The 21,713-nt window shown below is 47.4% G+C and overlaps 1 protein-coding gene across 6 annotated transcripts in view; it reads left to right on the top strand.

Annotated features, from left to right (window-relative positions):
• The window catches only part of STARD7 (StAR related lipid transfer domain containing 7), a 30,309-nt gene extending 8,829 nt beyond the window's left edge, over positions 1-21,480 (top strand). The window contains exons 2-9 of one of the 6 annotated variants that reach the window (XR_001918764.1): positions 206-414; positions 1,412-1,461; positions 2,691-2,801; positions 2,884-2,966; positions 3,374-3,473; positions 8,648-8,732; positions 20,698-20,833; positions 21,214-21,480. Coding sequence is in view for 5 of the 6 variants with exons in the window: in XM_018054839.1 (XP_017910328.1) it covers positions 206-414; positions 1,412-1,461; positions 2,691-2,801; positions 2,884-2,966; positions 3,374-3,473; positions 8,648-8,732; positions 9,724-9,908 (823 nt within the window). In the remaining variant the exon portion in view is untranslated. The other 5 variants (XM_018054841.1, XM_018054843.1, XM_018054840.1 and 2 more) reach the window with 5 other exon arrangements.

The raw sequence follows: 21,713 nt of genomic DNA, 5'->3' as shown, positions 1-21,713 counted from the left end.
GGTTAAGAAATAGGGATTGTTAAGTGATTTAATATTCTCATTGATGAATGTTAGACTGGGATTCAGACTCAGGAACTCGTATTTTTATTCCCTACACTTTATACTGTTTCAAACCCACACCGCTCTGTGTAAGTCTTCGTGTGGCTAGTTCATTTTTTAGGGCTGACTCCAACCACCCCACCATGCCTGTTTTTCTCCTCTCCAGATCCATTGATGAGATGAAACGGTTGGAGGAAATGTCAGGTATGTTTCGGAGCTCTGGAGCTGAGCGCCACCCCCCAGAACCAAAATCCCAGACAGAAGGGGTTGAAGATTCAGGAGGCAAAGAGCAGCCGTGGGAGATGGTGATGGATAAGAAACACTTCAAGCTGTGGCGGCGTCCCATTTCAGGCACCCACCTTTACCAGTACCGAGGTGAGTCCCGCCTGGCTGCTGGGGCTGTGTTTTGCCCCAGCAGGTGTTCGGCACTCTGTTCTCTTACACTCTGCATTCTGGTTTTGTCCCGGGAGCACTGCCATGGTGTGCTGCTATTTTTCCTCTCCCTGATGACAGGGATCATGGCATCCGGTCCCATCACTTCATGGCAAATAGACGGGGAAACAGTGGACACAGTGGCTGACTTTATTTTTCTGGGCTCCAAAATCACTGCAGATGGTGATTGCAGCCATGAATTTAAAAGATGCTTACTCCTTGGAAGGAAAGTTATGACCAACCTAGACAGCATATTGAAAAGCAGAGCTATTACATTACTTTGCCAACAAATGTCTGTCTAGTCAAGGCTGTGGTTTTTCCAATGGTCATGTATGGATGTGAGAGTTGGACTATAAAGAAGGCTGAGCGCCAAAGAATTGATGCTTTTGAACTGTGGTGTTGGAGAAGACTCCTGAGAGTCCCTTGGACTGCAGGGAGATCCAACCAGTCCATCCTAAAGGAGATCAGTCTTGGGTGTTCATTGGAGGGACTGATGTTGAAGCTGAGACTCCAGTACTTTGGCCACCTGATGCAAAGAACTGACTCGTTTGAAAAGACCCTGATGCTGGGAAAGATTGAGGGCAGGAGGAGAAGGGGACGACTGAGGGTGAGATGGCTGGATGGCATCACCGACTCAATGGACATGAGTTCGGTTGGACTCCGGGAGTTGGTGATGGACAAGGAGGCCTGGCGTGCTGGTTCATGGGGTCGCAGAGAGTCGGACACGACTGAGCGACTGCACTGATGACAAGCGTCTCCTTGTCTTTGTTAAGCTCTGCTAACGGTTGTCTCTGTCATACTTTGCTGCCCTGGTGTGACTTCTGGTTTCTGAATCTGCCTTTAAGATGTGCACGTCAGTACTCTGCCATTGGAATGCAGTCACGTGATAGGAATAGAGCAGGTGATGAGTGTGGCAAACCTTGCTTGTTCTCTGTTCTAGTGTTTGGAACCTACACGGACGTGACACCACGGCAGTTCTTCAATGTTCAGGTGAGAATGTTTCTCCTCCCAGATGAGGAGCGGCTAAGCCTAGAAGTCCTCTTGCCATCGTCCACATGAGTGATTTCTCTGACTTACAAGATGTTGGCTTCAGCCCATCCCTCTGCCCCTCATTTCACGTCAGATAGCCTCTGGGTGAGCCTTTGACTTACAGTTTGCCTGCTGGGGATGAGGCCAGTTCTGCTCTTTATAAGACTGTTGGGAAGATCAAATAGAGGAAGGATTTGAGTGCTTTAATATATTTTATAAGACTTTATAGTTTTTTCCCCCTAAACAATTTGAGGGGAAGTTACGTACCCTTTATTCCAAAACCCTTCAGTGTGTATTTCCTAAAAAACTGGACTTATTCTCCTAACTAGCCATGGTACCATCATAACAAAGTCAGCAAATTTAACCAATGCAACTCTGATAGAATCTTTGTATTCCAGTTTTACCTGTTGGCTTAGCAATGTCCTTCCCCTGCCGTGTACAGATGCAGTCAAGACTTAGCAGTCTGGAAACTTGTCCATAGTAAAGGTGTTTGTTTAATAAAGATAAGAGTATGTGTTCAAAACTTGCGGGGAAATACAGAAAAGGGGAGCTGGGATCACCTAGAGTTCTACAAAAATTGTTTTTTCCTTCCTGGAGTTCTCATGTTTTACTGGACTTTGGGTAACTAGTTTGGTGATTACAATACCCACTGCTAACACACAAGGGCACGCTTTTCTGCTAAGCACTGAATTCTGTCAATCTGTATTGAATTTTTGTTGATTTGAATGTGTATGACGTGTCTTACTTTGAGATTCCTTGGTTCTTAGTGATGTTAGAGATTTTAAAAATAATGCAGCTGGTATTTGTGTGAGGTGTCTGCCCGTACTTCTGGACTTTTTGTCTGTTTAAAACCTTTTGGAATTAATTCACCCTTAGAAATTTCTATCACTGTCTACTGTATTTTCTCTAGACATGTCTGTGACAATATTTTTTTCTTACACTTGTGGGTTTTTTTTTTTTTTTTTTTAAGATTCACTTTCAAAGTAATGGGATTGGCCTACAGGAAGGGATTTTATTAAAGGACTCATCTGTAGTAGTAACACAGCTGTGTCTTTGACACTTGGGCACCGCCGTTAGGTCAGATCACTGTTTCAGAAGGCTCTTGGGTAAGAGGCCCGCTCCTCCGGAGAAGTCTTCTGTAGCTTTGTTTTGGATTTCTTGGGTCTTCATGGTCTTTGCTCTTTCTGTAGCTGGATACAGAATATAGGAAAAAGTGGGACGCCCTGGTGATCAAGCTGGAAGTGATTGAGAGGGATGTGGTCAGTGGCTCTGAGGTTCTTCACTGGGTGACCCATTTTCCTGTAAGTATTGTCCCTCTGGTTTTGCTTTGATCACGCCCACACGAGACAGAGCCCTGATCCTCCCACCTCTCCTCTGCTTTAGTACCCGATGTACTCACGGGATTATGTGTACGTTCGGCGGTACAGCGTGGATGAGGAAAACAACGTGATGGTGTTGGTGTCACGGTACGTGTGCCGAGCGGAGGCCCTTGTCGAGTTCCTGCAGCTTGGCCTTCATTCACACGTGTCTGGTGGGAGTCTGCTTGTCTTGTGAGTGAAGCTGGGGCGCCGTGCATCCCAGTGAGAATGTGACTGTCTCAGAGGGTTGAAGGGATGCAAACCTTTCATCAAAGTAATCCTTCGGTTCCTTAATGCTGATAATTAAAGAGACACTGTCTTCTTCAACACAAAGCCTACTGAGACAGGAAACACTGAGTTAACGCACTTTGTTTTTAGAAGTTGGTGTATATTCATTCATGACTTTTCTGATGTAGCCATTTAAAAGTTAAGAGGCTGCCTTTACCTCGTGGCTCCAGCTCCGGTGGTCCTGTGTAAAGACAGTCCTCAGTTTCTCTCTCTTCTCTCCTTGCCAGTGCTGTGGAGCACCCGAGTGTGCCAGAGTCTCCGGAATTTGTCAGGGTCCGATCATACGAGTCCCAAATGGTTATCCGTCCACACAAGTCATTTGATGAGGTGAGTCGTACATCATCCGAGATGTGATGGGTTAGTGGGATTTTCTCAAGGAACGCCTTTTGTCTGAACTGGGGAGGGCATCTCCAGCTTGGCTTGCATCGGATCCACTGGAGCTTGCTTAAACAGTGCTGGGCTGTGGCCTGAGAATTTGCATGTCTTAAGCTCCCAGGGGGAGGCTGGTGCTGCTGGCCTGGGAACCACACTTCAGGACCCCTCCTGTGGAGTGGTGTACCTGGAAAACCCTTGAGACAAAGTAGTGATGACCCCTTGGCTCCTGTTACCTGAGGGGCAGTCTTGAGAAGACGGCGGCCCTGACTCATACAGGCTTGTTGGCCGCATTCTGAGGAGCTGGAGCGAGCGACCGTTCCGTCAGAATTTCCCCACAGTGGGCAGAACACGTAACACGTTTCTGGACTCCTATTTCCTTATCAATGCTGTCTGCTTTCTTAAACATTTTATGACCTTTCTTTGCAAAGAATATTTTCTTCAACTTAGTGTGGTGTTTTGTTTTTGATGTTTTAGCCAAACCTCTGTTGAGCGTACATATTGATTGTGGTGGTTGCTGTTTTTAGTCCTGTTTACTTTGAAATCACTGTGTTTCTCCCCATCAGTTACTTGTGTTTTAGAGCTGTATGACTGTTCTCTTAGCCATGCTTTTGTTTTCAGCAAGTTGTTTTATTTACACCACCTATATAATGGGACTCTTCTAAGTGTGACAGAAACCGTGGTTTGCCTCAGTCAGTGTGGTGGTTTACGCGGAGCTGTATGTTGACGTTTGTACTGTTTTAGAGCAATGTGGGTTCTTTTTTGCACATGGGATCTTCACCACCAGGGATCGAACCCCTACATTGGAAGCTCAGAGTCTTAAGCAGTGGACCACTGGTGAAGTTCCATAGAGCAGTGTTCTTCAAACCATGAGTTGCTACCTGCCAGTGGAAGACAGCCTTAATTAGTGCTTGAAAAGGAATAAATAAAAACTGAATGTACGCATATTTTATGGAACTTTTGTTTGATATACATATGTACAAGTATATGTGAGGGAGAGGCTGAGAAAGAAAGTACTTGGTTGGCAGTGTAGAAAGTATTGTTTCCAGTGTGTAGTAAGTACAGTTAAACATGTTTCACAGTCCTTGCATTAGAAGCAATAATGTTGCTATTGCCTGGGCAGGCTGGGGACTGTGGGAGTTAGAATTATGCCTCATGCTTTTCTTTGATGTTGCTGCGAAATTTGAACCTTGTCCTTGTATTTCCTATTTGGGGGGAAAAAGTGCCTCGAGTCCCAGCCTTACTGCCTTTGGAAACCCTGACAGTGAAATAGCTAAGGCAGAGTTGTGCCCCCAGCGGAGTGTGTTGTACCAATAAATAGCTTCTTTCAGCTGAGGTGGGGGAACAGTATGAATTATCTGTGTAAGTATTGTAGCACGTTGTGACAAGCTCTTAGGAGAAAGGTAAGACTTGAGTTGGTTCTTGTAAAAAAGCAGCCTCTAGGTAGAGGAAAACAGGACGGACCCTGGAGGTAGAAGACATGAGTCCACGATTCAGCCGCAGGCGAAGGAAGGAGGGACGCTTGGATGTTGAGAGACTCAGTGCTTAGAGAGGAAGGCAGAGTTCAGGGAGGAGTGGTGAGTACCTTGACCGGGTTTAGAAGATACTTGAGAGCCAGGCAGCTGAGCTTGGATTTGCCAGATGGAAAGTAGATCCTGAGCCAGGGTGTGGTGCTCTGTAGCTCTGCTGGGCCTCAGTTCCCTGACCAGGATTGAACCCAGGCCATGGCAGTGAAAGCCTGGAATGCTCACTGCCAGGCCAGCATGGAACTCCCCAGTTTCTCTTTTTATCACGGAAAATTTGAGATGTAGACAAAAGATGGAGAAGTGGAGAGAGTAACACACACGGACCCTGTCCTCCTTTGACTCCAGCCGTGACCACACTCTTGGCCAGACTTGTTTTATCTGCACTCTTTCTGGTCACTATCCCACAACCCTGATTTTTTTTGAAGCAGATTCTGGTTTTGCTGTACAAGAACCAAAGAATTCCTCTATACATATTTTAGTATTTATCTCAAAAAGAAGAGAGATTTCTTGAAAACATAAGGTCGTATTCCCTAATATCTAATATCTGTAGTGTTCAAGCTTTCCTGATGATCCATGAATTTTTTTGTATTTATTTGAATCCGGATTTCAGATGAGATCCAGATACTGAAATGTGTTCACACCGTAGCTTTGCATCTATATCTTGAGTTCTCCCTCCTTTTTTCCCCCTTGGAATTGTATTTATTGAAGAAGCAGTTTCTTTGTTCTGGATTTTGCTGGTTATGTTCTCATAGTGTCGTCTAATGTGTTTTTCTGTCCCCTGTGTTCCCTGTATGTGGGTACTTAGAGCTAGAGGCTTGAACAGATTTAGGTTATTTGCTTGGAGCAAGACTGCTTTATTGAAAGGCACATAATGTCTGATATTGCCTTTGTATACAGTTCGCGGGGTTCTCATGGCAAGTATACTGGAGTGTTCTGCCATTCCCTCCTCCAGCGGATCACATTTTGTCAGAACTCTCCACGTGAACTGACGGTCTTGCGGCCCTGCATGGCATGGCTCATGGCTTCACTGAGTTAGCAAGCCCCTTCGCCACGACAAGGCCCTGATCCCTTTCTTTGTGAATTTGGAGGTGATTGATGAATATTACTCAGCTCAACTATTTTATTAGAAGTTACAAAATACTATTTGTATGAACTCTTCATTCTTTCCTCGTTTATTTCCATTTATTAGATGACATACTTGAAAGTCACTCAGTCATGTCCAACTCTTTGCAACCCCATGGCCTATAGTCCATGGAATTCTCCAGGCCAAAATACTGGAATGGGTAGCCTTCCCTTCTCCAGGGGATCTTCCCAACCCAGAGATCGAACGCAGGTTTCCTGCATTGCAGGCGGATTCTTGACCAGCTGAGCCCCCAGGGAAGCCAGTACTTGAAAGTTTATACATTGGCTATCTGATTTCCTGTAGTTCACAGAGGAAAGGGAAGTAAGAAAGATGCTGATCTGTTTCCTTCATTTTACTAGTTTTTAAAATATTGAATTGGTTCTTTCAACAAGCAGTCCTCCAAAGGTTAAAGTTTTTATTTTTTAAAGAAATGATGGGACTTGCCTGGTGGTCCAGTGGTTAAGACTCATATACTTCCAATTCAAGAGGCCTGGATTCAATCCCACGTGCTGTGCGGTATGGCCAAAAGAAAAAAGAGATGCTATTAGCAACTCAAAAGTTTAGGCATATCTGGTTTGTTTTACAGTCACTTTTGTCTAGGACCCTCTTATTGGCCAGAGTCCTGACTTGATCTCGGAAATTCCCCTGTCTCCTGGTGCTGCATTTCAGGCTCACCTTCTATAGTTTCAGGTGTGAATCTGAAAATGAGCATTGCTTCTAGGAGTCTTAATACCATACTTCAGCGTTTAGAAGTTCTCATATTTCTGGGCCTGTTCGCTCTTAAGAGTAATTTAGCTTACATCCCTGTTCTTTCTACCCATTTAATTCCTTCTTCCTGATGGCAGCTGTTTTCAGTTTTGACTTTTTCCAGCATAGGCAGTAGTGTATGAGAGCTGAGGACTTCGACTTTTCAGGGCAAGTGTTTTATGGGAAGGATCATTTCAAGTTTTTTATATGTATTAGCTCAGACAGTCTCCTAGCCACTGTTCCCACTGTGCAGGCTTCACCTCTCCTTCCCCTTTACTTGTGTGGTGTTCAGTCTGTATCTCTGTTACAGCATCTGTCTATCCTATTAATTGCAAGCTCCTGAGGGCAAGGACTAGCGTGTTCTTATTTCCCGTATAGTGCCTAGCACAGTGCCCGGACACATAGCAGACGTTCAGAGAGCTGTTGAGTAGATGCATAAAGGACTCAGCATTTCACCCAGGGAATGAAGAAGGTGGGCTTTGGTGTAAAGGCTTGAGTCACAGTGCTGCTGTCTACAACTGTGGCCAGTCTGCTTTGAAAAGTGCAAACCTGGGGCCTCCGTGGCAGTCTATTGGTTAAGATTTTGCCTTCCAACGTAAGGGATTTGGGTTTGACCCCTGATTGGAGAGCTAAGATCCTGTAGCCAAAAACCCAGAACATAAAACAGAAACAATAACAAATTTAATAATAAGTTTTTAAAAGTGGTTCTCTCTTACCCTTTGGGTGGAGCATATTTGCTTCAGACCTCTCCGGGGATCAGGACCCCTGTAAATCTCCTTAATCTTTGTCTTCAGTGTACCAGTGAGAGGGCTGAGTCAGCGAGAATGGGTGCCTGGCCCTGTGGTCAGGATTCTGGGTTCATCTTGGCTCTGGTTGAATATGTGGGTGAGCTTGAGCAAAGTCCCTTCACCTTTTTGTGCTCAGTTTCCTCATCTGTAAAATGGGGATTAGCAGCATCTACATTATAGGATTGTTTGAGGAGCTGAAGCAGTTCCTCACGCATAGTTGTAAGTGCCATGTAAATGTTTGATGCTAGTGTTAATAGTGATAATAGTAAGAGTTAATGTCGTTTCGATAAAGATTAAGATATTTAAACATGGTGGGGTATGTGTTGAGGTCTACCCCCACATTCTAAGATAGACTAGAAAGACACATAGGACCCAGCTGACAGTGTACTCACGGATAAGATTTATCCCCAAGATGGGAGGATGCAAAGGGGGAGATGCAGGCAGGGTCTGGAGGAGTCCCTGTGGGCTCCCCGCACTCCCTGTCCCCTGAGGGCTCTTGGAATACACCCTCTTCCAGCCACAGAAAAGCAGCAACACGTGTGATGATTCTGCCTGGAGAAGCCCAGTGGAGACTCGGCACCCAAAGTCCGTACTGGGTGCTGGTCACACAGGCACCAACACAGGCCTAGCACGTCCTACAATCCCAGACCACAGGGGGAGAGCAGGGGCTCAGCAGGAAGCACATTGCACAGAGGAGGCACGGGGAGCCCTGGAGTACTGAACTATTGACCGGGGTCAGGCAGGCACCAAGTTCCCGGACACCACTGGGCCAACCTCACTAGATAGTAACCTCTCAGGTCTTCAGTGTTAACTCTTTTCTGCTCAGGGTGAAAAAAAATGCCTCTCTCCACCCCAGAGTCCAATCTTGGTTATTCTGTGGCACTGGGTATGGAGGCTGTGAGGGCTAATTTGGGTATCTTCATCTTTGCTGTTTTTCTTTTCCAGAACGGCTTTGACTACTTGCTGACATATAGTGACAACCCCCAGACCGTGTTTCCTCGCTACTGCGTTAGTTGGATGGTTTCCAGTGGTGAGTGGGTGCTTGTGCACGGGTCTGGGTATCTGGGCTGAACGTGTTATTTTTCTCTAGCTTCTCAGTGGCTTCAGGGAGGTTAACACTTATCTCCCGGGAGGCCTTCCGAGTTCATTGTTGAATACTGTCTTGAAGGTAGTGAAGCCTCCGGCTGCAGTTTGGAGGGATGAGCATTCTGGAGTCCCAAAATGAAACCTATGCCCAGAGGTGAATCGAAGAACGTTTGCTTAATACACACTGTGTACATTAACGCATTTACAGATTTTCTTCTTAGGTCGTGTTGGAAGCCTTAAAACATGTGGTTATAGGACAGTCCACTGGAGAAAGGGGCCACCACCCTTCTTAACAAAGGCAACAGCACGTGACTGCTGTGATTGCATTTTTCCTGGCCAGTCTCTTCCCTTAGAAACAGCTTCATGAGATTTTCTCTCTTGTTCTCTGTAAGCGGTGTCTTACCCTTCAGCGGGGAATGGAGAGGAGATTAGGTATTTCTACTGTTTGACATTTTTTCAGCAAAATTGGCTGTGCCACTGATAAGTGATGTTTGAATCACATAAAAGAGAGCCTTTGGGGACTTAGGTGGCTTGATCAATAGCCCTTTTCAAAGGATCCCAGAGGTCCTGGGTGGTTTTCACTCCCTGTACGTTGGTTGTTTATCAGCGAGGCTGTGATCTCTATAAGGAGGCACTGACTTCCTACCTGGAAAGAAGCAGGCCCTGCTCACTTTGAGCCTGTGGCTCAGCGGTAGAGGGTCCGCCTGCAGATGCAGGAGACTCAGGCTTGATCCCTGGTCTGGAAGATCCCCTAGAGAAGGAGGTGGGGAAACGGAAACTCACTCCAGTGTTCTTGCCTGGAAATCCCACGGACAGACTTACAGTCCATGGGGTTGCAAAGAGTCAGACACGACTTGAGTGACTAGAGCAGTGAAGACAGAGCGAGCCTGCTGGTTTGTGTGCTCGCCCACCCAGGTTGCCCTCTCTCCCAACAGGCATGCCAGATTTCCTGGAGAAGCTGCACACGGCCACTCTGAAAGCCAAGAACATGGAGATCAAAGTGAAGGACTATATCTCATCTAAGCCTTTGGAAGTGGGGAATGAGGCCAAAGCCGCCACCCCATCTTCTGAGCGCAAGAGTGAGGGCAGCTGTGGGCCTGCCCGCATCGAGTACGCCTGACAGGCCCTGGGGGAAGCGGGGCCAGGCGGGTTCCAGTCCGGTCTCGGCGTCATCACGCCCTCTGCTGCGAAACGGTGGGTTTGAAGGGGTCTGCTGTGGCCACCACTGCGGGCTGACTCAGTACTGCTCAGAGCCTGCTGCTCCGTGTCGGGACAGAAGGAGGAGGCATCGAAAGGGCCTGGTCACGGTCTTGGGCCGCGCGTTTTGAAACTGGTGTTTCCTGGAGCTCCTCTGGAGCCAGCCTTGCCTCAGGCCGGAGGGGACAGCATCCTTTGCTTTCTTTCTCTGCCCACATTCCGTTCTCATCCTCGGTTCTGCAGCACTTTGGGTGGGTTTCCTTTGGTTCTGAAGGTCCAGCTGGACCACATGGATGGTTGAGTCTCCAGTGAGGGGTCGTGGCCAGGGGCACTCTGGGCCACAGTCCTGGTGTCGAGGGGGTGTGAACTGTCGCTTGGCAGCGTAAGTGCCTTGTCCTCACCTTCCCGTCTCCAGGGACATAAAGTTTGTTCCAAGAAATGTCGGTCTCCGCCTCCCGTTGCCATTCCCACGCAAAGCAGTTTCCCTGAGTCAGCCGGTTCTTCGGTGTTCATGTGCTGTGTCTGTCTGGGCCACTGCCTCCCCTGTAGCCCATTTGCCAAGAATGCCGGGAAGCTAACGCTGTCAGACAGTGACTCTGTCATCAGTGTTTTTGATAGGATCAGTGGAGATGCTCAAAACATTATCCAGTTTAGCTTTGTGTGTTGTATTAGGGAATGGAATAGGATTTTTTTCCCATAGTCTGGACTGTATAGACAGCACCGTTTTGATTCAAACATTATTTTTACACTTTGGGTGTGATTTGATGCCTGCAAATAGGCCATCTTGGAAGGCTGAAGGCAGAGGGGTGGGGATTGGGCACCTCTCTGGAAGCTCTCAGAGCTACAGACAAGCTGTGTGAGCAGACAGATGCAGTCGGTCCCAAATGCTCATATAAGGGGGATGTGACTTACGTGACCCTGTGAAAAACTTTTCGTCGTCTTCTGAGCTAAAATTAAGGCAAACCACGCTGTTCCCGATAAAGTCACAATCAGATGGGATCAGCCTGGCCTGGCTAATGGGGCTTATGGTCATGCTGCAGTCTGACTGGGAGCATCGGGATGGGCTTCAGGGCTTCAGATCCTCCTCCTCCCCCTTATTTCTTAGAATATGAATGACTAGATTTCCCCCACCCCCACTTGCTATCCTTTTGTGTTGCTGAAAGAGGAGCGAAAGCGGAGATTAAGCCCCTTAACCTTTTTGTGGCCTAAGTTTTGTGCCAAGGACATGCCTGCCCCACTCTTTGACGTGTTGCAGTCTCTGCATCGTTGGCAGACCAGAGGGGTGCCTCGGACAGTCCCGCTTCTCTTCATCGGTTGTGTCTCCCTCCTCATCCCCAGGGATGAGTCGCTGGGTTGCGTTGGAACTGAGCGCCTGTGACTGTTGGGACGGGTGGTAATGGGCGAGTGCCGTGAGTACACTTGAGCAAAGGAGCTGTGCGTTGCTCGTGTGCTTTCTGGCAGTTTGACTGCACGTGGTGTTGGTTTGTACAGTACTTAGGTCATTGTAATGATTTCACTCCTGACTGACGTTTTTACCAAATGCGTGAATAAATACACAAGGATTGGTATGAAACAATGTGTCTTCGGACGTACGTCGTCAAGGAAGTCTTGCATACTGGGCTTGTTATTTCTCCTGATCAGAAAGCGTGTTCCCGCCAGCAGAGTTGGCATATGGAAGCAGCAAGGTTCGGTCTTCCCTGGCAGTAACTGGCACACCACCCACCACCTTGTCTATAGACTATAAGGCCTTTCCAGGTGACCAGATTGGCAGTTGAAAACAAACCACCCATTTCCACTTCCTTGTCTGGGTCCACTGGTAACCTGCACCCTCTGCTTTAAAAGGATGGACTTGGTGGGAGGAGTGCTAGAAGAGCGTCAGGGCCTCTGGCCTGGGTCTGGAGCCCTGGAGCCGAAGAGGGGCAGTGGGCCCCAAAGCCCAGGGCGTGGTGGGAAGTGAGGTCACAGGCGGTTCTGCTGGGATGCAGGTTGGTGCGGGTGACAGCTCCATTGAAGACTCCGAGCACACGATGAGTTTCGAATGTGTGTGTGATATTGCCTGTGGGAGACAATGAGGTGAACACGAATGCACGCCCAAGACTGGCGGCTCCTCCACAGTGCTGGGAAGCCCTCAGCTAGCAGGCCTCCTGTTAGAGGGCGTGGACTGTGGGTACACGCGGGCCTGTGCAACCCTCACGTACAGACAGAGCTGGGTGCTGGCCTGCGCCCTGCTTGGCACCCTGCCCGCTGTCCAGGCTACGCATGAACACTTGCACGGAGAAGCGGTTGGGTTCCTAACTGAGAGCAGCGTTTGTGCTGCCAGACAGCTCCAGCTTTCAGGAAGTTCTTTACACTGACGCCGAGTGGGCCTCATCCTGTCTACTGAAGGGTCAAGCCCTGAGCTTGAAGCAACACTGGAAAACTCTCCCGTGGAAGAACCCTTCATTTTCATGAAGGCGGTGCTCATGTGCTGGCTTTTCCCAGGCTTTATGTCACCAGAACTTTAAAAATCCCCCAACTTTCTGAGTACTTCTCTGGTGGTCCAGTGGTCGACTCTGCCTTCCAATGCAGAGCGTGTGGATTTGATGCCCGGTGGGGAGCTAAGATCCCCCACACTTTGTAACCGAAAAACATGAAACAGAGGCAGAAGCAGTTTTGTAACAGTTCATTAGAGACTTTGAAAATGGTCCACATCAAAAAAATGTTTTTAAAAATTCAACTTTTTATTTTGAACAATTCTATACATACAGAAAAGTTGAAAGAAACAGTTCTTCATGACCATCTGAAAGTAAATTGTAAACACTTCATTAAATACTTGAGCATGGTTTTTTTTTTTTTTGGCCTTGCTGTGCAGCATGCCGCGTCTTAGTTTCCTGACCAGGGATTGAACCTGTGCCCCGTGCAGTGGAAGCATGGGGTCCTCACCACTGGATGGCCCGGGAAGCGCCTGAGCATGCCTTTTTTTTTTTTTTTTTTTTAATAATAAAGATACTCTGTGTAAACTACGTTGCAGATAGCATACAGATCAACTGTTGTACATAATGTCTAATAGTTCATATTAGAGTTTCCTTGGTTGCTCCCTAAATGACTCTAGCAACCCACCCCCCAGATTAGTATCCTGTTAAGTATCTGTTGCATCTGTGCCCTTTGTCAAGAGCAGCTAAGTAGCTAAGTTGGCAGCCTGCCCTTTGTAATGTAGCTTCATGGGTGCTTAAGATAATTTAGTGCCTGCTTGTCCCATGCTGAGTCCCGTCCAACTTTTTGTGACCCTGTGGGCTGTAGACCCCCCGGCTCCTCTGTCCTTGATTCTCCAGGCAAGAATACTGGAGAGGGTTGCCATTTCCTCCTCCAGGGCATCTTCCCGACCCAGGGACTGAACCCGTGTCTCTTGTGTCTTCTGCACTGGCAGGCGGATTCTTTAGCACCGCGCCAGCTGGGAAATCCTTAGTGAAATGTAGTTTTCAAACTGTTGGGGAACTCCCATAGCTGGCCCCCACCCCGGGCTACTTGCCCCAGAACCGCAGGTGCTGGCAGCCGTCACGCAGCCCAGAGGACGCAGCGTGGGCGGCAGCTCGTTGGTCTGCATGCTACCAACAAGCTAAAGTGCCGTTAGCTTGTCGCCTGCCTTGCCACGCCGCTGGCTTCTGCTGTGCTGGGATAGCACGGTCGCTGAGCATCTGCTGTGCCCAGCATGGTGCTCCATGCTTTCGTGCAAGATCTCTTATAATCTACCTAGGACAGCTCTGAGGATGTAGGTGTCCCTGTTTTATAAGCAGGAAATGGCATCAGAGGTTAAGTAATTTCCCTGCTCAAAGTCACACAGGAAGTGACAGAGCCAGGGTGCGGACCTAATTTTGACCCTGCAAAGACTCCTCTGGCAAATGGCTTCAAACTGGGCTAGTTCTCATAGGTGGCATGTTCAAATCCTTCCCAGGGCTGTTGACTTACCTTGGAACCTGGATTCTGGGCTTTCTTTTCATCCCCCTGTGTTCAATTTTACGTGGTTTTAGTCTTGCCCTACCGTCAGCTCCATTATCCAGTTGCCAGTTGTTTGAAGGTGCTCTTTCTATGAGTAAAGCAATAAATATAATTTCTCCTCTGGAAATTTCAGGACGTACACCACTAGGGTGAGACATGGGTTAATATGAAGAGGTGGGGCAGTTTTCTTGGGGTCCTTGTGAGGTAGCATTTTCTAAAAATGTTTGCTCAGAAAGAAACTAGTCTCTGAACCCAGCGTAGTATGACAGGAGTTTGGAAATTCTTTTCAAAATGAAAACATCCTTCAGAAAACCTGAGAACTCTGATTTCTAACAAATAGCCTTGAGAAGTATCTTTAAAAATTAAACCAAAGGGACTTCCTGGTAGTCCAGTGGTTGGGAATCCACCGGCCAGTGCGGGGGACCCAGGTTTGATCCCTGGTTGGGGAATGTCTCACATGCCTTGGAGCAACTGAGTCTGCGGGCCGGAGCAACTGAGTCTGCGGGCCACAGCTCCTGAAGCCCTCGCGCTTAGATCCCGTGGTCCACAACCAGAGAAGCCACTGCAATGAGAAGCCTGTGTGCAGCGATGAAGACCCAGTGTAGCCATAAATAAATTTAAAAAATTATGAGCTCTGTATGGAAGTGATTTTGATGTAAAATGTGCTTATTTTTATAAACCTCAGTAGTACTTGAAAGAGTGTCATTTCAAAGGAACTCCCAGGCTACACACACTCATAGTTGCTTTAATGACATTCTAGTTGATTCTGGTCCACACATGAACTTAAAAACTTTTTCAGACAGATAACTTACAAATGATCTAACTTGATCATCTATTTTTAAAGAGCCTGAAAGTGAAAAGTGATAGTCACTCAGTTACGTCCAACTCTTCGGGACCCCGTGGACTGGAGCGGCATTCTCCAGGCAGGAATACGGGAGTGGGTTGCTATTCCCTTCTTCAGGGGATCTCCTGCATTGCAGACAGGTTCTTTATCATCTGAGCCACCAGGGAAGCCTAATTTTTAAAGAGCCTAACCTCACCTAAAAAGAGAGCATGGTGGTTTGAAAGCAGTAGTGTTTGGGAGTTTTTATGGTTAACACATTTCATCATGTCTTAAAACTCTGCTGAGCACATGAGTTAGCATTATGTTCAGGTTTGAGGGAAAAGACTGACGTTGATATTCTTTTCTGAATGTCGCTGGTCCAGACACGGTGACTCCCCGTGAGTCCCGTGGGTCCTCCCACACCCAGGCTCCTGCCTCACAGGGGGTTGAAATCAGTTACGTCAGAATCTGGAGGGTGAGGCCGAGTATTGCGTTATCCTTCTGAATGTATTAACACTTTGTCAGTGCTCATCCTAAAAGGAGGAGTCCAGAATGGCGCGAGTCTCTTCCCTAGCAGAGGGGCATCACTAGAGCAGGGGGCTGCCTCCGCTCACTGCCTGTAGGCCCGTTCCTTTCCAGCCGCTGTGGCCGTGCTCTGCCAGCCCGAGGCAGCAGGGGGAAAAGAGACCATCTTTTCCCTGAGGACACTTTCCAGGGTGGCACACCATTTCTACTTACAGGCTGGGGACCAGAACTTAGGCCAAAGACCATGCCCCACTGCTGACAAGTAGGCTATTTGAGCAGCCATGTGCCCAGTGAAAATTCAGAGGTCATTTTGCTGAGGAAGAAGGAGTGAGCGGAAATGGGGGCATTTGGCAGACTTTGCCAATTTATAGCTGAAATAGAGCTACAGTCACTCCCAAGACTCAGGACTTTGTTAAAAAGGCAATAATGGCAGGAGATATTCTAGTCTGCTAAGGCTGCTCTTAACAAAGTACCACGGAAATCCCTGGCAGGCCAGTGGTTAGGACTCCATGCTTCCACTGCAGAGGACCCCAAGTTTGATCCCTGGTTGGTGAACTGAGATCCCTTTGCCGCACAAAAGAATTAGAGCCATCCTTGTTTATTCTCACAAGATCCCACGGCACTAAGGTCCTGCATGCCTTGTAGTGTGGCCAAAAAAAAAAAAAAAAAACCAAAGCAAACAAGCAAAGTATCGGGCTTCCCTGGTGGTCTGGTGGTTGAGAATCTGCCTTACAGTGCAAGGCGCACCAGTTCGATCCCTGGTCCGGGAAGATCCCACATGCCTGCGCGTCAGTTGAGCCCATGTGCCGCAACTGTTGAAGCACGAGGGCCTAGAGACTGTGTTTCGCAGCAAGAGAAGCCACCGCAGTGAGAAGCCTGAGCACCCCCCTGGAGAATAGTCCTCACTCACACAACTAAAGAAGGCCCATGTATAGCAATGAAAACCCACGGCAGCCAAAAAATGAATCTAAAGAAAATCCTAACCCCCCCCCCAGCCTCAAAAAAAAGAAAAAAAGTATCACGAACTAGTGGCTTAACAAGAAAGGCATGGTCTCCCAGCTCAAGAGGCCCGAAGTCTGGGAGCAAGGTGTCAGGAGGGTGGGCCTCTCCCGGGCCCTGGCGGTCAGCGGCCCTCTCTGGCCTCCCTGGGCTTGAAGACGAAACCCTCCCACACCCCACCTCGCTTGGCCCTCATGCTCATGTGGCCTCCTCCCTGTGCATGTGTCCAGGCCCAGATTTCCCCTTTTCGTAAGGACACGGGTCATATTATCTCAACCTAACTGAGGACATCTCAATTGCACTATTTCCACAGGGGATCACCTTCCCTGGTGCTGCGGGTTAGGACGTCAACATTGGAACCTTGAGGGGCCGCAATTCAACCCAAAACAAGGGAAGATTGCAGAGAACTCAACTTCAGAATGACTTTTCAAAAGCAGTGGCCCTCTGGGGACTTCCCTGACGGTCCAGTGCCTTCCAATGCGGGCAGGGTGTGGGTTTGATCCCTGGTCAGGAAAATAAGGTCCCACATGCCTCTCGGCCACAAAACCGAAACATAAAGCAGAAGCAATATTGTAACAAATTCAACAAGTCTTTTAAAATGGTCCACGCCAAGAAAAGGAAATCTTAAACACAACCCATGGGAAAGCAATGGCCCCTTAGGGCGTCCGGAGCGACTGCCCTGCCTGGCCCGGGTCACCTGCCCTGCACTTCACTGTAGCGGCAGCAGGGGGCAGGGCTGCACCGCCTGCTGGAGCTCGCGCTCAGGCCACCCATGGCTGCTGGAAGCCCATCAAAACCGCGGAAGGTTCACTGCGGTCTCCTTGGGCATCCCCACCCCTCCTCAGAGCCTTCACTGGCATCAAGACCTATGAATCAAGGAGAGAGGAAGTGGGTCAGACAAGCACGGCCTGCGTGGGTGTGCACAGCAGGTTGGTGAGAAGAGGAGGCCGAGGAGGAAGGAGGGCTTCTTAGGGCCCCAGCTCTGGGGAGGAGAGTGCCCGGGAGAGACGGAAGGTGCGGGGGAGGGGAGGGCAGATAAAGGGGGCCGAGCTCAGCTTTGCTGCCCGCTCCCTCCAGCCTTTCTGCTTCGAGGGGCCAATCCTGGTCCCAGTCTAGGAGGAGGCTCGGCTCCCCCAGACCCAGCCGGGTGGGCAGGCTGATGGAGGGCCCAACTGCTGGATGTCCCAGCTTCCAGCCATCATTCCTGCATTTCCTGTTGTGATTCTTGTGCGATCGCTGTATTTCTGCACCTAGAAAGAAGGCAGGGTGTGGAGATAGTTAGCAAGGAATTACGGAAGGCCCGCTGTGTGCTGTGACTTTCAAAAGAACCGTGAAGCGGCCGGGCAGACGCCACTGCTAGTTGTTCAGTCGCTAAGTTCCTGTCCCACTCTTTCCAGCCCAGTGAACTGCAGCTCGCCAGCCTTCCCTGTTCTTCACTATCTTCCTGGGTTTGCTCAGACTTACGTCCGTTGAGTCAGTGATGCCATCCAACCATCTCATCCTCTGCCACCTCCTTCTCCCCTTGCCCTCGTTTTTTCCCAGCGTCAGGGTTTTTTGCCAGTGATTCGGCTCAGGTGGCATCAGGTAGCCAAAGTATTGGAGCTTCAGCATCAGTCCTTCTAAAGAATATTCAGTACTGGTTTCCTTTAGGATTGACTAGTTGGAGCTCCTCGAAGTCCAAGGAACTCTCAAGAGTCTTCTCCAGCACCACACAGGTTGAAAGCATCAATTCTTTGGTGCTCAGCCTTCTTTGTGGTCCAACTCTTACACCTGTACATGGCCACTGCACTGGAGTGGACAGAATTAAACAGCGCAGCACCGAGGACCAAGGGTCTGCCCCTCTGTGTGGCCTGTTCTTTTTAAAAACTTTCATTGAAAAAATAAATTAATAAAAATAAATAAATAAATAAATAAAAAGTTTCATCGGAGTACAGTTGATTTACAATGTATTAGTTTCCACTTTGGAGCACACTGATTCAGTCACATATATATACATATATACATACATATATCCACTCTTTCATTGCAGATTGAATAGAGTTCCCTATGCTATACAGTAGGTTCTTATCAGTTATCTATTTTATGTGTAACAGTGTGCATATGGCAATTCCAACCTCCCAGTTATCCCCTTCCCCCACAGAATATTCTTGACATGCTTTGGGTTTTGCCTTCATACTCTTCTATTTTCCAAAGCAATAACTATGTGACTAAAAAGGTAATGAATTTATTTTATACATGAAACTATGAAGAAAAATTATCTAGAATCCTTACAAGTCAAAGATTCAGTGTCTCTTCCCTACTTACTTGTATCTGTACATTATAATTTTTTGTAGTTTTATCTAAAGCTTTCATGCATATAGTTTAAAAAGTCAAATAATTCTTCTCTTTTTTACTTTTGAAATTCTTATTGTATAGGTTTCAGGTGTACAGTATTGTAGTTCAACATCTGTCTATACTCCAGAATGATCTCTCACCATCCAGATTACCCTTTTATCCATTTCACCACCTCCCAGGCTCTCTCCTCTGATAAACAGCAAGCTGTTCTCTGTATCAGTTTGTTGTTGATTTTTTTTTTTTAGTTTCCATGTATGAGTGAAATCATACGGTATTTGTCTTTCTCCATCTGATATTTCACCTAGCATAACACCTTCAAAGTCCATTCAAGTTATTGCAAATAGCAGGATTTCATTCTTCTTTATGGATGAATGATATCAGTAACGGCTGAATAATCATAATCCATTGTATGAATATACCACATCTTCCTTATCCATCAATCCATCAGTGGACTCGTAGGTTGTTTGCATATATAAAGAATCAAAAATACTTCTTACCAAGTTTGTTGTGAAAACCTCTCTCCTACCATTTCTCTCTATCTAGGAACAGCCAGGCTCATCTCTCACAGCGGATTATGTTGGTATTTTCCTCCAGGTCTCTAAATAATGGGCTTATATTACCATATCCTGATTTTTTATTTAGGCATTACACTTGGTCCTCCACATCGCCAGGGTTCCGCAACCATGGAATCAACCAACAATGGATTGAAAATGTAAAAAAAAAAAAAAAAAAAAAAATTCCAGGGACTTCCCTGGGTTAAGGCTGTACACTTCCACTGCAGGGAACATGGGTTCGATTCCTGATCAGGGAACTAAGATCCCACAGGCTGTGGGGCAACTAAGCGTGTGTGCTATAGCCACTGAGCCTGTGCACCGCAACGAAAGACCCCACATGGCACAAGGAAGACCCTGCTTGCTGCCGCTAAGGCCTGACACAGCCAAATAATAGTTCTAAAAATCTGTATTTAAAAAATCACATAAATGTGAGACCCTTAAAAAAAAAAAGGTAAACGTGTTTCAGTCTGTGACATCTTTACCTGGTCTGTTTTTGTTTCGTTACGTATTTCCTCCTGCTGGCGCTTCACTGAAATGTAATCAAAGTACAGTGAACTGCTTAAAGCTCAACATTCAGAAAACGAAGATCATGGCATCTGGTCCCATCACTTCATCAGAAATAGATGGCAAAACAGTGGAAACAGTCGCAGACTTTATTTTTTGGGCTCCAAAATCACTGCAGATGGTGACTGCAGCCATGAAACGAAAGGACACTTTCTCCTTGGAAGGAAAGTTATGACCAACCTAGATAGCATATTCAAAAGCAGAGACATTACTTTGCCAACAAAGTCAAGGTTATTGTTTTTCCAGTGGTCATGTATGGATGTGAGAGTTGGACTGTGAAGAATGCTGAGTGCTGAAGAATTAATGCTTTTGAACTGTGGCGTTGGAGAAGACTCTTGAGAGTCCCTTGGACTGCAAGGAGATCCAACCAGTCCATCCTAAAGGAGATCAGTCCTGGGTATTCTTTGGAAGGACTGATGCTAAAGCTGAAACTCCAGTACTTTGGCCACCTCATGAGAAGAGTTGACTCATTGGAAAAGACTCTGATGCTGGGAGGGATTGGGGGCAGGAGGAGAAGGGGACGACCGAGGATGAGATGGCTGGATGGCATCACTGACTCGATGGACGTGAGTCTGAGTGAACTCCGGGAGTTGGTGATGGACAGGGAGGCCTGGTGTGCTGCAATTCATGGGGTCGCAAAGAGTTGGACACGACTGAGTGACTAAATTGAACTGATACACCTGTGACATCATTGTCACAATTAAGATAATGAATATTTCATCATCCACAAAAGTTTCCTTGTGTCCCCTGTTACTTCCCCCATCCCCAAGCAACCACTGACCTGCTGTGTCCATAAAGTAGACTATGTTGTCTAGGATTTTTCATAAATGAAATCATACAGTAAGTACTGCTTTTTCCTTTTATTCACCATAATGATTCTGCGATTTGTCTGTGTTGCACTTATTAATATTTCTTTTCTTTATATCACTGAGAATTAGTTCACTGAATGGATGGATCAGTTTGTTCACCTGCTGAGGAACATTTGGATTGCTCCCAGTGTTTGGCTGTTACAAATAGAGCTGCTATAAACATTTATGTGCAAGTCTTCAAAAATTGAAAAAAATGTCGGCAGTGGTGAGTCTTTGATGAAGCGCAGAGGCTCTTTGTTCCTGTGCTTGGGCTTTCTCCAGCTGCAGGAAGCGAGGGCTACGCTCTAGCTGCGGTTTCAGGCTTCTCGTTGCGGTGGCTTCTCTTGTTGTGAAGCATGGGCTTCAGCGGCTGTGGCATGCAGACTCTGGAAGTGTGTGGGCTCAGTAGCTGAGGCACACTGGCCTAGTTGCCCCAAGGCACGTGGGATCTCAATTCCTGAACTGGGGTGGAGCCCGTGTCCCCTACGTTGGCAGGCAGATTCTTAGCCACTGGACCACCAGGGAACTCCCTGTGTATGAGTCTTTGTGTGAATATATTCTCAAGGTTTGTTTTCTTTTTTTTCTTTCTTTTTTTTTTTTTTTTAGGTAAATGCCTGGGAGAGGAATGGCTGAGTCAAATGGTAGTTGCATGTTTAAATATGCTTAGGTAACCACCAGACCGTTGTCCAAAGTGGTCGTAACATTTTGTATTCTCAACAGCAGTGTATAAGCATTCTAGTTGCTCCATTTTCTTGCTAACACTTGTTGTGGCCAGTCTTTTTATTATGCTTTACTCTTGAGAGTCCCTTGGACTGCAAGGACATCCAGCCATTCCATCCTAAAGGAGATCAGTCCTGGGTGTTCACTGGAAGGACTGATGTTGAAGCTGAAACTCCAACACTTTGGCCACCTGATGCGAAGAGCTGACTCACTTGAGAAGACCCTGATGCTGGGAAAGATTGAGGGCAGGAGGAGAAGGGGACGACAGAGGATGAGATGGTTGGATGGCATCACCGACTTGATGGACGTGGCTTCATGTGGACTTCGGGAGTTGGTGATGGACAGGGAGGCCTGGTGTGCTGTGGTTCATAGGGTCACAAAGAGTC

The sequence above is a fragment of the Capra hircus genome, chromosome 11 (assembly GCF_001704415.2).
Source record: "Capra hircus breed San Clemente chromosome 11, ASM170441v1, whole genome shotgun sequence".
Taxonomy (NCBI): Eukaryota; Metazoa; Chordata; class Mammalia; order Artiodactyla; family Bovidae; genus Capra; species Capra hircus.
Note: the sequence above shows the minus strand (reverse complement) of the source record. Positions and strands in the feature narration are given on the sequence as shown.